Source organism: Amphibalanus amphitrite, unplaced genomic scaffold (assembly GCF_019059575.1).
Source record: "Amphibalanus amphitrite isolate SeventyFive unplaced genomic scaffold, NRLGWU_Aamphi_draft 000046F_arrow, whole genome shotgun sequence".
Taxonomy (NCBI): domain Eukaryota; kingdom Metazoa; phylum Arthropoda; class Thecostraca; order Balanomorpha; family Balanidae; genus Amphibalanus; species Amphibalanus amphitrite.
In genome coordinates this window covers 881699-896605 of record NW_024881542.1, presented here as the reverse complement: position 1 = coordinate 896605, position 14907 = coordinate 881699, and the positions used below count along the sequence as shown (strand labels likewise).

Genomic DNA, 14907 nt, shown 5'->3' with positions numbered 1-14907 from the left:
CAAAACCTGCTTCAACACAGAGAGGACGAGCGACTGCCCACTCAAGGCATTTAAGTCACCAATTTATAGGGCACGAGGCAGAACTGTTTATAAACGTCACTAGCTCGTGGAACGGTGGTCGCTACACCCCGTCACCGCCCACGTCCACTGCACAGACGTCTCGTCACGGACCCACCTTGTGATAGCGCCACTCCGATGACGGCTGCGACCGCCGCCATCCTGATGACGCCTGCAGTGGCCATCTCCGCACACCCTGCGTCCCCGCGGCCGGAGAACGTCTCTCGCTCGGCGCACAGTGCACAGTCGCGGCGGCGGCGGCGGGGCACCAGCGGCAGCGGCGGCCGCTCCCGAGCGTCTGCCGCGCCGACCGAGGCTCGGAGAGTATAAACACTGTCCGAGCGGAGCTGGACGTGCTCTCCGCCAGGCACCGCACCGCCGGCCCACCCGGCTGGACGGCCCGTCACGGGGAGGCCACGTCACACGGACGGGGCGTCACGGGAGGCCGCGTCACACGGACGGGGCGGCACAGGGAGGCCGCGTCACACGGACGACATGCATTCACGGGGAGGACGCGTCACATGGGCGGCACGGGGTCGCCGAGTCACGGCGCACGGCACGTAACCGACTTGTTGTGAGGTGGCTTGTAGCAGATGACACCCGTTACTGGAACTCCGAGGCATTGACCTAGGTTAGTTAACCCTCGCCCTGGCGGGGGGGGGGGTCGATGCGACCCCCCTAGGTTTAGGTTTTTCGAAGAGCGCCGCCAAATTTGGCACAGCCTATGGGGCATCCTTTTTACATATGACCTGAAAATTTCAGGTTCGGGCGACCTTGGGTCAGGTTTTTTTGAGGTCACTGACCTGAGGTCAGTTAGAGGTCATTACGTCGTAATGTTAAGCCTATGGGAAAATACTAAATTCGGAAAATACTGGAGATATCCGCTTCGTTCTATCACTTTTGTGCTTTGAAACCACAGCACTTAACAGCAGGTCACTTGGTGCTTCTTTGTTTGGTGTATTTATCCATGGGTCAGGTCAAATGAGGTCAACTGAGGTCAAATGACGTTTCTGCCAATAACTTGGCACATGATGACGCTAGAGCTTAAAAATGGTATCATTGTGTTCCTGATGATCAGCCGAATCGAATGATATGCAATATGATGCAATTTGGTTAACTTGAACTTAATTAATTAATCAAAGTTTACTTAAAATTTAAGAAAAACTTTAAGTACACTTAAGCAAGCCAAAAAGTATATCATTCGACGCGCCTTGACGTGCTGAGTACACTGGTGCTTTTCGTTTTGCTCTACCTTAATTAGATCAGAAGTTATACGCGAAAAACTTTTGACTCTTAGCGAAATTTTTACATTTATACCCCCCAAACCCCCCCCCCCTAAACATTGACCTAGAGCAACCAAATTTGCACAGAGGCGAGAACTCCAGGGGGCCCACCTACCTACCAAATTTGGTGTTTCTAGGTGCCATAGGAGCCAATCGCGAGGGGGGGGGGGTCGCATCGACCCCCCTGCCAGGAAGTGTTATGAAAAATGCCCTGCCAGGGCGAGGGCTAACCCGAGCCCCACTGGGGGTCCTGGATTTCAACGCCCTGCCGTGGGGGTGGGGGGGGGTGTTTGAACAAACCCCTTCTAACTCGGCTACTGGGCCACGTAGCGATACGCAGAAGGCGGCGTTCGAAAGAGCGCCAAAAATAATGACGAAATCACATCGGTCACTTGTTTGGTCAGGTCAAAGGTCAGGTCATCAGAGGTCATTTAAGTCAAAATTTCGCCAATTTTCAGGTCGAATGTCGACAATTTCCAAGACGCCAACGCATAACTCGGGAACCAATAGAAGCGCCGCGGAAAAGCTCATTCGATAGTCCTTTTAACGCCCTTTCTGAGCAATTCTCTCAGATCGGCCCAGGGCCGATCAGATCTGAGCAATTCTCTCAGATCGGCCCAGCCGTTCCTGAGAGGAACGGCTGGGCCGATTGCGTTCAAGAGACAATCTGACCTCGAGTAAATTGAAGTTTCTTGTAACACCGTAACTCTTCCATCCGATGCATTTCAAGAGACTCCCTCTCGAACAAACGGAACAAGATACAATAGGCCGATTCATTTTTTGTTGGCACAGCCTCAAGGTTATAGGTAAAACATACGAAGCTGTCGTTTAGCACTCTTACATGCTCTGAAGCGGGTTATCGTTGTTTGTTTCTGGCATGTCGAAGCGGGTAGAACAGTGTCGATATGATAATACGTGATCGGGAAGCTAATGCTGAGCGAATTCATGTGTCGTTTGGGGATGGTTTGTCAGCTATTACAGGGACGGCCGGCTGTATACATATACACCTTTTGTCAGTTTATTTCGGGGCGTAATCGTCCATTTTAGAACTAACGAAATGTGTGTAGACACACCGCAATATTATGTACAAGAATCACATAATATCTCGGCGCAGGTCAGGCAGTCGGCGGTAAAGCATTCCATTTCGGCACAGCGGCAAAACGCTCCATTTTCAGCGATAGCGCAAGTAGAATCGGCTGCGCCAGCACAGGTTTAGAGGTAGCGCACGCTATTTAGCAACAGTAACAACCAAATTCGGCACTGTTCATTCAATTTCGGCGGGTAACCGGAGGCACCCAGGTGATTCATATTTTCAGGAACGCTTCTTGAGCATCAAATGAATCCTCATACAGCTTTGTGGCTTTGAGATATTCTCAGGGGAAGAAAAGCAGGCCATTGTTTGTTTAGCGTCACAGTACCTACCTAAGATCGTTTCGCTGTTTCCCGTTTCGAATTCTGATGTGAAAATTGATAAACTTTACTGAATTAGTACTATTTATCCTAAAAAGATAACAGCTGTGGGCTGGTTTCTTTTTTATATTACAGTACCCGCTCCTGTCCGCACATGGCGGACGACGATCGACAAGGCAAACGCCAATCGTTGTTGGACTCGAGGCAAACCCCGATTCTCTTTCATTGAAGCACGTCTGTTCTGTTGTCACTGTGTGCCAAGTTTTTGCCCAAAACATGAACCCATTTTATCAAAAGACCTGTTATTTTACTTCACTTTGAAAGCAACCCATCACCTCGTCAATCAAACATAACACAATTAGCTCAGCCATACCAGAATAAGTCCTACCAATCGGTTATCGTTGCACTTCCTGTAATCATCTCCTATTAATCAACTGCCAGCGTGAAATATCAAACATCCCTTACCTACTGTGTGCAGAAGGACACGAAAATGAATTAATCATTCCGTATCGTATCATCACGCCTCCCCTCACCCCACCAGACCCAGAGGCTTAGCGCCAACATTCTAACCCGTCCCATGGACAAGACTCGTAGTTGCGGCAGGTGTATTTTTCTCCCCCCCCCCCCTCCCTGAGCATCTGACTGTCCATCCGGCGCTCGGCGCATCCTTTCAACAACCGCGCGACGACACCGGGCGACGGGCGTCTCTGGCGCATGGGTGGGGTCAAAGTTCAGTAGTTGCGTACCCTGTCGGCCTGGTTTTGTTCTCCGCCAGCTTCGTTTTAAGCAGGTGCCTATAAACTTATGTTATTTGTACTTCCTTGATAGAAATTAATAGGCACATTGTAATGCTTTGTTTAACCCACAGAAAGCACGGACATGAAATCATGCTCATCGCTGGCGATGGCGAAAGGAATATTCGGCCATAACGGAGAGGGTGGAGGGCTGGAGGCATGCACTCAAGTCCAGACAATGAGACAGTGGCAACAGTTAACACCTTGAAAAACGTTTGACTGAATAACAATGCTCCAACAAGCTAATTTTGTAAGCAAGAAGTCTCTGCTTGCTTCCAAATAGCCACCGAAATTGAATGAATATCGCCGAATTTGGTTGCTGCTGTTCTAAATATCGTGCGGGCCGTCTCCAATCTCCAACAGCATCGCCGAAATACAATGCGGACACGCCGAAACCGGGCGTCTTTTGCTGCTGCGCCGAAATTAAATGCTCTAATGCCGATCACCGCTATAAACGGCCGACATGCAATGTTATACTGATACATAGCCTTGCGGTATGTCTACAAAGAATCCGCTAGGTCTAAAATGGACGCGCACGTACCGAAATAAACTGACAAAAGGGTTGGCAGTCGGCGACCACCGTTAGAGGCACCGGACATCTGTGGGTGGACTTCATTTGGCAGCGAAGGCCACTCCTGTCCCTGAGCAACGCCTATGCTGCCAACGTGAAATAAGAAGTACGCGAGATACAAACAAAAATATTGACAAAAACATTTCTTATCTGTTTTGGTGGCAAGCGATGCCTTATGATGTGAACGATTTTTTTTTTCTCAAAATGATCATTTGTGGCAAACATCAATATCTATACATAAACTCGATAAAATAAATGATTGATACCAGTTAGAGTAATATGCACTTGGAAGGAAGTGCTTATTTGGCACGACACACGTGAGCTGTATTTAGTCCGGTTATAATGCCCTCAGTGCCGTAGATCATACGGTCAGGTGCTCGGACATAGTTCCGTTGTGCACGTCATTCATTGAAATTCAGCTTTACTCGTACATGTACGAGTGCAGCACCTGCAGGTGCTGGCTGGACTACGATTCCAGCGTGGAGCAGATCTTATTCGGAGTCTAGCCTCATGAGTGAGTGAATTCAGAGCTTAGCGAGCATGTGTCTGAGCTTATTCGATTTATAAGTAGGGATACTGGGGAGGATAGGTGGGGATGAAGACGTGGGGATGGTGGGGAGGGTAGGGCTAGGGGAGCTCCACCCGACCGGAGTACGGTACCCCTTCCTTTGAAGTGGCAGGGCAGTATAGCAGGTGTGAATTCGTTCCACGACGCATTATGTCTTGTTCTTCGCCCGAACCTTCCGCCGCCTCAGAATGGAAAATCTGGGCTCGGGGGAGGCAGAATTTTAATCAAGTCCCCACACAAGTTATAACTTAAGATAAGCTTCATAAGCCACTTGGCTGTCGTAAGCATTGTAGGATGAATCAGATGGTTCATCTCAGTGACCCACGGATGGGACCCATTCAATATAGGTACCGCGGACGGGCCTGCCCTGTAGTCCACTGGTGGTTCCTGCAGTGGCGCCCCCTGCCGACGGCGTCACACCTGACAGAACAGACGGAATCCCTGGGTGGGTGGCAGCACTTTATATAGTCTAAATAGCGCGCTTCATTTCCCGCGAGACCTTGCACGGCTGTTGATGGAATAATTCGTCACCTCTCCCGCCGTATGTCTCCTCCTGAATTGCAAAGCTGAGCAACTAGCAGAACCTTTAATCCGATTACATATTGGCCTACCTCTACTGTTGGAGTGGTTCCCTTTGTTGATCTTATTGTTGTAGATCAATTGCTAAATACTAAATAGCCATTAACCAGAGGCATGTGTATTGTGCGGTTAAAACTTAAAACGGTTTCTCTTGTAGGCCACAGCTTGTAATCGGTTGTAAAATTAAAAGCAATTGCTGACATTCGAAAGTAAATTAATGCCCGTCTCCTTTTTCCAAATGCATCAAAAGAACCAAAGGCTCCGGCAATTGCTTAGCATGTTCCTACACATTTAAGTCATTTCATGCTCAAATATCTTCCACTTAACTGCTGTAACTTCTTTAGCTAAGGCAACATTAGCCGGCCAATATGAACGGATCCCGTGTTGCCATCGTCCGGCACGGCGACACCCGGGAGAATCACACGCCTCTCCCACGCTCTATAACTGAGGGAGGTCGCACGCCCTGTCCTGATATGAAGGCCGGCGATAAAAGAACGAGCACGCACCCACCGAGCCAGGTCTCCTGCTGGGTCAGTCATCTGCAGGTCGTCTGCTGAGGACAGCCGGACTGGTGACCCGGCTGACCCGCGCTGCAACAGCTCAGTTGAGCGATAGGAAGCGACAGCGTGCTTCGAGCCGGGTAAGCCGACTTTTCACGTCAGGTGATAGTTCATTGTGTTCTTTCCGGTGTTTTGTAGAAGTCAAAAAAAAAAAAATACAATCATGATACATTGTCTTGCCTTCTGAGTGGAGGGTTGGTGTCCATACTTTCAATTTTTCTGCTTCGCTTTTTGTCCTTTTATTTATTCTAGTTTCTACCCTTGTAGCTCGTTTTATGGTGCCTTTTTGTGCCGTTTAACTACGGAAAGGACATTGCCACCCGCTTCGAGAGAACCAGCCTAAGAAAAATATAGCCCAGAGAAAAAAGATACATGCACATTGCACAATGGTTAATATTGGTACTCAATGTGACTGGGTCACTATGCCACAGTCAAATAGCCCGTTATATCAATCTGTCGCCATCACCTTCTATTGATGTACGTATGTACGTGCAGTGCATTACGCAGCAACCATGCCCTTCTTCACATGTAGTTTACGAAGCAATGTTGACGTACGTAACCACTTCAATAAATATTCGACACTTAATCGGACTGCTCGGCCAAGGAGGGGCTGTTAACGGTTTTTATAAAACATGCTATATGATTTGGAAATCGACTTAGTTGAGGTCTCCCAAATACAACTGTGGCCTAATGTGCGATGCAGCAAGGCACATCTATACCCAACGCCTCTCCTCTGATCGGTGTCAGACTGACATCTGTGCAGCCCGAGCTTTAACTGGCAGCTGTGCCGTCTCCCACGGAGCGCTCGCTGCTTCGGTGGCGGAATTTTCCATCGGAATCTCATAATAGCTCGTACGCACACTTAGGCAAGTGCTCGAGTAGGTAGTCTGCAGAATAATGTGTTGGCACTCTAACTGCCCTCCAATATTAAGGCGATGAAGAGATAAAGTTGAAATTTTTATCCATGATGGTCATGACTCAAGAATGCCACGCATGACAACCGAGCCTTAGGTTATATTCAGATATGTGCGTGATCGCGGTGATCGTAAAGGAAAAAAGTGCAGTCTTTTCCCACCCACAGGGTATCTGACGGCGCTCACCCAGCTCGGCGCTTCACGATGCGGCTGCTGCTGCTCTGCTGTGCGCTGGCGGCCGCGCGCGCCGAGCCGTCCGTGTGGACGTGGCGCTGCGAGTCGGGGAGCTGCGTGCGCCGCCCAGCCGCCGGCGTCACCGACGGCATGCAGCTCGGCACGTGCAAGCTGACCTGCGGCGAGCTGTCGGCGGTGTGGCCGCGTCCCACCGGCCCGGCCGCGTTCGGCTCCGAGACGGTGCCGTTCCTCATCGACAGCGTCCAGTTCCAGCTGGTGGCGCCCGACCCGGTGAAGCCGATGCTGCAGACTGCCACTGAGATATTCCTGGACAGCCTGCGGGCGCTGCAGCCGTCGGGTCTGGGCGGGCGGCGGGCCGGCTGCCGGCCGGACGGCGCCTGTGAGCCGGCCGTGGCCGAGCAGGCCGTGAAGGTGACTGTGGCCGTGGAGTCGGCCGACAGCGCGCTGACGCTGGAGACCAGCGAGGACAGCCAGCTGGTCGTCAGCTACACCACCGGCAGCGAGGTCAGCGTGGTCATCAACGCCACCACCTTCTTCGGCGCGCGCCACGCCCTGGAGACCCTGTCACAGCTCATCGAGTACGACGACGAGAACGCCTGTCTGCAGGTAAGTGCCGATCAAGCGCCATCTGTGAGCGTTTCGATTTCAGGTTTGCCATTTGTTTCAGCTGTGTTGCATTATTCCGAAGTATTGACCATTCATGGATGCACGTCCCCAGATCCTGAGCTCTGCGTCTCTGAGCGACGCGCCCGTGTACCCGATCCGGGCGCTCACCATTGACACCGCTCGCAGCTTCATCCCTCTTTCTGCCCTGCGGCGCACCATCGACGCCATGGCCATGAACAAGCTGAACACGCTCCACTGGCACGTGACGGACACGCACAGTTTCCCGATCGAGGTGTCCAGCGAGCCGCGTCTGGTGCAGTACGGCGCCTACTCGCCGCAGAAGGTGTACTCGGCCCGGGAGGTGGCCGAGCTGGTCCAGTACGGCCGGCAGCGGGGCGTCCGACTGCTGCCCGAGCTGGACGCGCCGGCCCACGTCGGCTACGGCTGGCAGTGGGGCGAGGACGCCGGACTCGGCAGGCTGGCCGTCTGCGTCGGAGAGGTCAGTTTGTGGGGGGGGGGGGGCTAATTTAGTAATTACGAGCGAGCGAGCGCAGCGAGCGAAGTGAGTCTTTTCAATATAACGGAAAAACCTCAGTATGAGCGGCCCCCGGCCCGGCCCGGCCCGGCCTGTAACGCTTTTGAGAGGCTTATATCTCAGCAACCGCTGGACCGATTGGCCTGCGGTCTTTTTTGTTGGGTAGCCCCATCCCTTCTACCCCGTAATTGACTACTTTTGATACATCTCAGTGACCGTCGTGGCACGTGCCACGTGAAAAGTCAAGGTTGTTCAAGCTGTTTTGCAAAAGTAGTGATTTTGAGAGGCTCATATCTCAGCAGCCGCTTGGGCGATTGGCTTGCGGTAATTTTAGTAGGGTAGCAGCATCCCTTCTACCAAAAATAGGATACTTTCGATGCATGTGGGTCACCCCCAGTGCACGTGCAAAATACAACAATAAGAGGTGTCAAATTTGTTCCCATTTTAATAACTCGGTAATTACTGGGGCGATTTCGCTGAAACTTGGCATACAGGTAGGCAGCCACCAGGCAATACATTCCCATGTGTTGCGGTTAGGGTGCTACTGCACGTGCGCACGTGCAGGGGGCGCTTCCAGATCTCGAGAACGGCTGGGCCGATTGCGCTCAAATTTGGTACATGGTTGAGGACCAGTTAGTAGGGTGCCGTGCAAAAGTCATTTTGGACCCCGTTTGCACGTGCGCACGTGCAGAATGCCGCTTCCAGATCTCAGGAACGGCTGGGCCGATTGCGTTCAAATCTGGCACACCGCTAGCGACCGGTTAGAAGGGTGCTTTGCACAAGCCCGTTGGAAGTACCCTCTCGCCCTTCCGCACGTGCAGGGCTCACTATCTCGCTCGCTCGTTCTTCGCCCAAAAGGCGTTTTACTGGTATATTCATTCGTTATAATGAGGCTATGACATTGCGTTTTTGCTGTGATGTATATGTAGAAATATTTGTTGAAAATGTCAAACATTTAGATGTACCCCAGCACTAATTGCTCTCCGTTCATTCCTATCATTAACTGCCGCTGTTGCTATCCCAGGAGCCGTGGCAGACGTATTGCGTGGAGCCGCCCTGCGGCCAGATGAACATCATCAACGACAACATGTACACCGTGCTGGAGAAGATCTACAAGGACTTCAACACCCTCTTCCAGCCGGACATATTCCACATGGGAGGCGATGAGGTAGGCGGTGACGGATATTCAGTGTGCAGAACCGCCTTCGCATGTCAATCAGTTACAACGACGTTTCAGCCAACTAACATCTTCAATGCTCGTAGTCTAGCCAGTCCAATCATATTATGCTGTATTTAGCCGACCAATAATCTCACGTGGAGCCGCCAGTATGGGCGCGTTACGCGTCTCCACCACCTGTTGAGTGTCGCAGTGAGCGTTTACAGCTGACGGTTCACACGTGTCCGTGACGATAAGAGTAGACCCTGGCACCCCACGCGGCACACACACCGACAGTGTCCGTTCTGGGAACGCGCTTTGTTTCTGAGCGGTGACCGTGATTGAGCACACTTTGTCATAGATATCATGTGCTATGTGCATTTTTGTGTTTGAGTGAGAAAAAAATGGATATAGGCGAGTAGACAGAAGAGCCAGAAACAGACGGACAGACAGACAGACAGACAGACAGACAGACAGACGGACAGACGGACAGACGGACAGACGGACAGACGGACGGACGGACGGACGGACGGACGGACGGACGGACGGACGGACGGACGGACGGACGGACGGACGGACGGACGGACGGACGGACGGACGGACGGACGGACGGACGGACATGCTGACTGACACACGTCATCGTCCGAACGGGACGAACGGATGGACACTCGTAGGTATCGTTCAATGCCGAACAAGAATGGTTTATTGTCTCAACGTGACTTTGTGACACTTATTCATCTATCTGATATCTCCCGTGTATTGATACTCGGTAGATCAACATCAACTGCTGGAAAACCTCTCCGGAGATTGCTGATTACGTCAGTGACCACGGCGGCGACCCGACCGACGACTCGGAATACATGGAGCTGTGGGCTCAGTACCAGCTCCGCGCCGCCGATATCTGGAGGAACGTGAGCGGGAGGGACACGCCGCTGCTGCTATGGACCAGCGACCTGACCAGCCAGGAGGCCAGCGGAGCGTCCTCAGTACTGCCGCCGTCCCAGTATATCATTCAGGTGAGAGGAGGGAAGGGGCCGGGGTAGTCCGGCGAGCGCTACGGCCGTGCAAGGTGTATGGACTATGGATAGTACGAGTGCCTTCCTGACGCCGCAAGGAGCGCAGTGTACGAGCATTGTGACGCTGAGTATTGTGACTGCTGCTCTGACGGGTGTGTTATCGCCCTCTCCGTTGTCGGAAGGTGTGGACGACCGGCAGCGACCAGCAGATCGGCGACCTCCTCCAGCAGGGCTACCCGCTGGTCATCTCCAACTATGACGCCTGGTACTTTGACTGCGGCTTCTCGGCCTGGGTCGGCGCCGGGCATAACTGGTGTGCGCCCTACAAGAGCTGGCAGACCGTGTACGACAACAGCCCGCGCGCCATCGCCCGGAGTTTCGAGCCGTCCGGCGCCGACTACGCGTCCCAGGTGCGGGGCGGCTCGGCGGCGCTGTGGTCGGAGCAGTCGGACGCCCAGACGCTGGACAGCCGGCTGTGGCCGCGCGGTGCCGCGCTGGCCGAGCGGCTCTGGGCGGAGCCGGACACGGACTCGGCGGCGGCACTCACCCGGCTGGTGCACCACCGAGAGCGGATGGTGCAGCGCGGCATCGGCGCCGAGCTGATGCAGCCAGAGTACTGCCACATGAACGACGGCATCTGCGTACTGTAGGGGCCGTCAGGGTAGTCAGAACGTCTAAAGCAATTCATCCACTGGGGTATAGTTTGCATCAGGTCAATAAAATTTAACTGCTAGCCGGAGTAGTCAGTGTGTCAATAAAACAGATTGGAGCTGAGTGACTCGTCGACCGACGGGTCAGTTGCGGTCAATAAAACAAGGGACCGTCCCGGATAGCCAGAATCACAGCGAGCAATTCGAACAGGCAAGCAGTCGCTTTGGTTTGCGCTACACTTTTCTCGACGATGAAGATAGGCAAGAAGTGTAGGTATAGCATAAGGGTAAATAAGTCCTGACAGTACCAGTCGTCTTACGTTCTCGTCAGCCTATTTCTCGGGAAGTTTTAAGCACAAAGAAAACCGCCAGTCAAGTGGCGAGAATGAATTGATTCTATATTTTATTTATATCATTTAGTTGAACTAAAGAAACGTCCTAAAGTTCGTCCATAATTCAGATCCTCGTCAGTCGGCCACTCCCCTCCTCCCAATGACCGCACCCGCTCGGTCAAACAGCACCAATCGGATGCATCCGGCCATCTCTGAGTGCCCACCTACCTAATGATGCCGCCGATCAATTGGAGGCTGGATGGGGGCAGGCGGGCGAAGGGAGACGACGAGGTCGTTCTGATGACGGCATTAACTGCGACTCCAGGCGGTTCATACCTACTTACCGTAAACGGTGAGAGGCTCGGAGTTGTAGGCCAGCTCATCCACAGAAATTTACACCAGCCTATAGGTACAGGTCTCGCGAGATTAAACGGTAGGTTTTGCACTTTTACATTTCCGGTTATATCTCAGAAACTAATCGATCTACGATGAAGCCATTTTACACGATCATGGCCGGCTTGTTACCCAACAAGTCGATCGCATCTTCAACACTTAAAAGCTTAAGACGACGAAGATATAGCCTGAAGTACACTAAATTTTCTAGGTGCAAAACCTACCGCTAAAACCCGCGAGACCTGTACGTACGAGTGTCTTATGCTGCGCCGCGTTGGGACACTGAGTTGAAATGTCTGTCGTTAGACGGCAGCACACGTGTGTTGTAGGTATCTGGCAGCAGGACTGCGGGGTGGGACTAAATGCTTACTTCGAAATCTAAGCTGCGTTGCGGCATTGGCGGTTATGTGCGGCGTGTATGCCGCATGATTAGTAAGCGGCGACCACTAAATTAAAGACTCAAACGCTCCGACCGGTTCTCAATGAATAACACTGCATACCAAAAATGCCAACCGCTCTCGTCATAAGATATTTAGCTTTAAATAACTAGGTTATCTACATCATCATTTTGAACCAAATTAATACTTTCAACTTAACTCACTCATTCCTTCCTTTGTTGGCTCCAAACAGTCTTTCGATTGTCTGGAAATCGTATGCTAAATCCCGTACCTGTATGCGACTGGTGCATATAAAGGCCGATAAAAGAATTTGAATAGGCTTTGGCATGCGATTTCCTGGCTACCCAAAAAAGTCTGTTTCAGTCCTGCTATCAAAACATGACCTCGCCCGCACAGGGGGGGGGGTTGATGCAACCCCCCTAAGGTTTTTCGCGAATAACTCGCTTAAAAAGCGGCTGATCGCGACGAAACTTTCAGTACCCTCGCATTGATCAATTTAACACCCACCCTGAAAATTTCATGACCCTGACCCAAATGACCTTTGACCTGTGACCTACTTTTCGAGACCATGTTTGGCCGGAACCGCGATTCAGCGTATGTCGGCTCGCATTAGCAGCGCGTTTGCAGTCTTTTCGTGGTTTCAAGCGTTCAAACATGTGATATGATGTTGCCCCCATGCATTAGGGTGGGTGTCAAGGTCACCTGAAGGTCAGGTCAGGTCATTGACCTTTGGTGACCTCGGTTCACTTTTTCGAGTTTGACATGTTTCTAGGCCAGTTTTTTCGAGCTGAATTCGAATTAAGCAACCACATGAACGTTTACAAAGTAGTTTTGGTACCTTCGTAACATGTTACGAGGCTGTCAGAGGCGGTTGACACCTACTACAAATACCTGGCAGGACCTCTACTGGTTAACCTGACCTGACCTAGCCCGACCTGGCCTAAATGAATGAAGACATCATCTGTGATCAAAACTAGCATGATATTCGTGATCAGCACCCCGAAAAAAAACCCATAGCAGCCACACTACGACGTTCTAACAGGTCCCAATTTTCCCGCCTTTTGGGTCATTGACCTGACCTGGAAGGTCAACCGATGACCTAGGACCTTAAAATTGGGTATCATCGGCTTTCTCTCGTCACGGGCAACACGCTCGTTTTTTCCGCGAAGCTCTAGCTTGATCAGGAGCGAAACGGCAGGGGGTATACCTTATACGTACGCGGCTGAGTATTAATTTGGTTCAAAACAATGATGTAGATAAGTTAGTTATTTAAATCTAAATATCCTATGACGAGAGCGATGGACATTTTTGGTATGCAGTGTTATCCATTGAAAACAGGTCAAAGCTATTGAGTTTTTAATTTAGTGGTCGCCGCTTACTAATCATGCGGCATACACGCCGCACATAACCGCCAATGCCGCAACGCAGCTTAGATTTCGAAGTAAGCATTTAGTCTCACCCGGACTGCGGGGCTTCGGCTCACCGCCAGACGGCAGCTCAATCCGCCACGAGGTGGCGCTAACACCTCAGCCACCGCACACTGGGCCGGGGGTCCGGAAAAGTGCTAGAAATTATTTGTGATTGAGTCGTTCATCTCAGTGACAAGCAAACATGCTAAAAACGAAGTGGGGCTGCTTAACCCTCGCCGGACCTATTGTCGGACCCCCCACCCCCTCGGCCGGCCGAGGGGGGAGGGTTCGTACGACCCCTTTTTGCCGTTTCGCCCCTAATGGAGCTAGAGCCTCGCGGAAAAAACAAGCGTGTGCGCCGTTTCAAGGCGGAACGATTGATACCCGATTTTAAGGTCCCAGGTCAACCGGTAACCTCTGAGGTGAAGTCAAAAAGCCCAAGGTAGGGTTTGGTTTTTGGCAAATAATTTCGCAAAAAATGGCCGCAGAGCAGCGATTTTGGCACCATCGTGTTCGCCTGGCTCAGGCGCGTCGAATGGTATGCTTTTTGTTCGGGTGAGGTCAACTTAAGGTATTGACCTCGAGTCAAGGTCAGTTCAGAGCCCATCAGGCCACGAATTTAATCGAAGGAGGTCGTATCGCATATCAGTCGATTCGGGAGGTCTTCCCGAGTCCATTGGTGGCTTTCCCGAGTCGCTGGCTCAATTTGATCGTGAGTTATTGACGAGAAACTCCTATGACCGGTGTGACGTCATAAATGACGTCACGGAAGGTCAACAATGCAAAAGTAAAGCATCGGATCTTGCAAGGAGTGCACGAAATCACGATTCCGTGTGCTTGAGATAGTTTGAAATCACTCCATGCGCAAAAACAACAGTTTCCTTATTTCCCCATTCACTCTTAATGGTGAGGTCACGTGACCTCGAAGAGTAGCAGGCATTAGCAAAAATTGCGAGTAGGGCATGACAGAAAGATGATTGGTGGTTTGTATGGCATGGCCATTTTTAGCGGCTCGAAATAACATTTCTCAAAAAGTCTAACTAAAGAGCAAGTTGTTGTTGATTATCACTGACTTGTGTTTAGGGGTTAATAATGACTGAATTTTTGAGTTTGGCCCAGAAATGTTGACAGCATTGTGTGCGTTGATCAATTCGGAGCTCAGGGACATATATTTTATTTAGATTATAAGCGTTTGTTTTTCACAACTTCCAGCGTTTTAAAGAGTGCCGGGCCTTCAGTAGAGCGGCGAGGTGACAATTGCCCCTACATCATGTGGTTTACTGGCGCATACCTCGAAAAGTAGCAGGGAAAAGCACCCAAGCACCTATATGGAACAAAAGATGAGTAATCAGAGGCTAGTATAAAATGTTCATTTTTAGCTGCTCGAAATAACGTTTTTATAAAAGTCTAATTAAAAAATTGGATATGATTTTAAATTACGTGTTGCAGCTGCTTGCAAACAGCTAGCTTATCTTGCAGAA

The 14907-nt window shown here is 51.2% G+C and overlaps 2 protein-coding genes across 3 annotated transcripts in view; one reads left to right on the top strand and one right to left on the bottom strand.

Moving 5' to 3' along the window:
• LOC122377522 (kielin/chordin-like protein) overlaps nt 1–405 on the bottom strand; it is a 33684-nt gene extending 33279 nt beyond the window's left edge. For both annotated transcript variants that reach the window (XM_043357613.1, XM_043357614.1), the window contains exon 1: nt 176–405. In XM_043357613.1, coding sequence (XP_043213548.1) covers nt 176–242 — 67 coding nt within the window. In that variant the 5' untranslated portion in view covers nt 243–405. The remainder of the gene's footprint in view (nt 1–175) is intronic.
• Nucleotides 406–5730: 5325 nt separating this feature from the next.
• On the top strand, nt 5731–11018 carry LOC122377521 (chitooligosaccharidolytic beta-N-acetylglucosaminidase-like). The gene is made up of 6 exons (XM_043357612.1): nt 5731–5902; nt 6904–7537; nt 7650–8036; nt 9097–9240; nt 10002–10244; nt 10427–11018. Exons 2-6 carry the CDS (start codon nt 6941–6943, stop codon nt 10892–10894), a joined length of 1839 nt encoding a protein of 612 aa, XP_043213547.1. The 5' UTR covers nt 5731–5902; nt 6904–6940; the 3' UTR covers nt 10895–11018.
• The last annotated feature ends 3889 nt before the right edge of the window (nt 11019–14907 follow it).

Coding starts and splice junctions, on each gene's coding strand:
- LOC122377521 (XM_043357612.1), top strand. CDS start 6,941: ATGCGGCTGCTGCTGCTCTGCTGTGCGCTGGCGGCCGCGCGCGCCGAG. Junction 7,538..7,649: donor ACGAGAACGCCTGTCTGCAG/GTAAGTGCCGAT, acceptor GCACGTCCCCAG/ATCCTGAGCTCTGCGTCTCT. Junction 8,037..9,096: donor TGGCCGTCTGCGTCGGAGAG/GTCAGTTTGTGG, acceptor TTGCTATCCCAG/GAGCCGTGGCAGACGTATTG.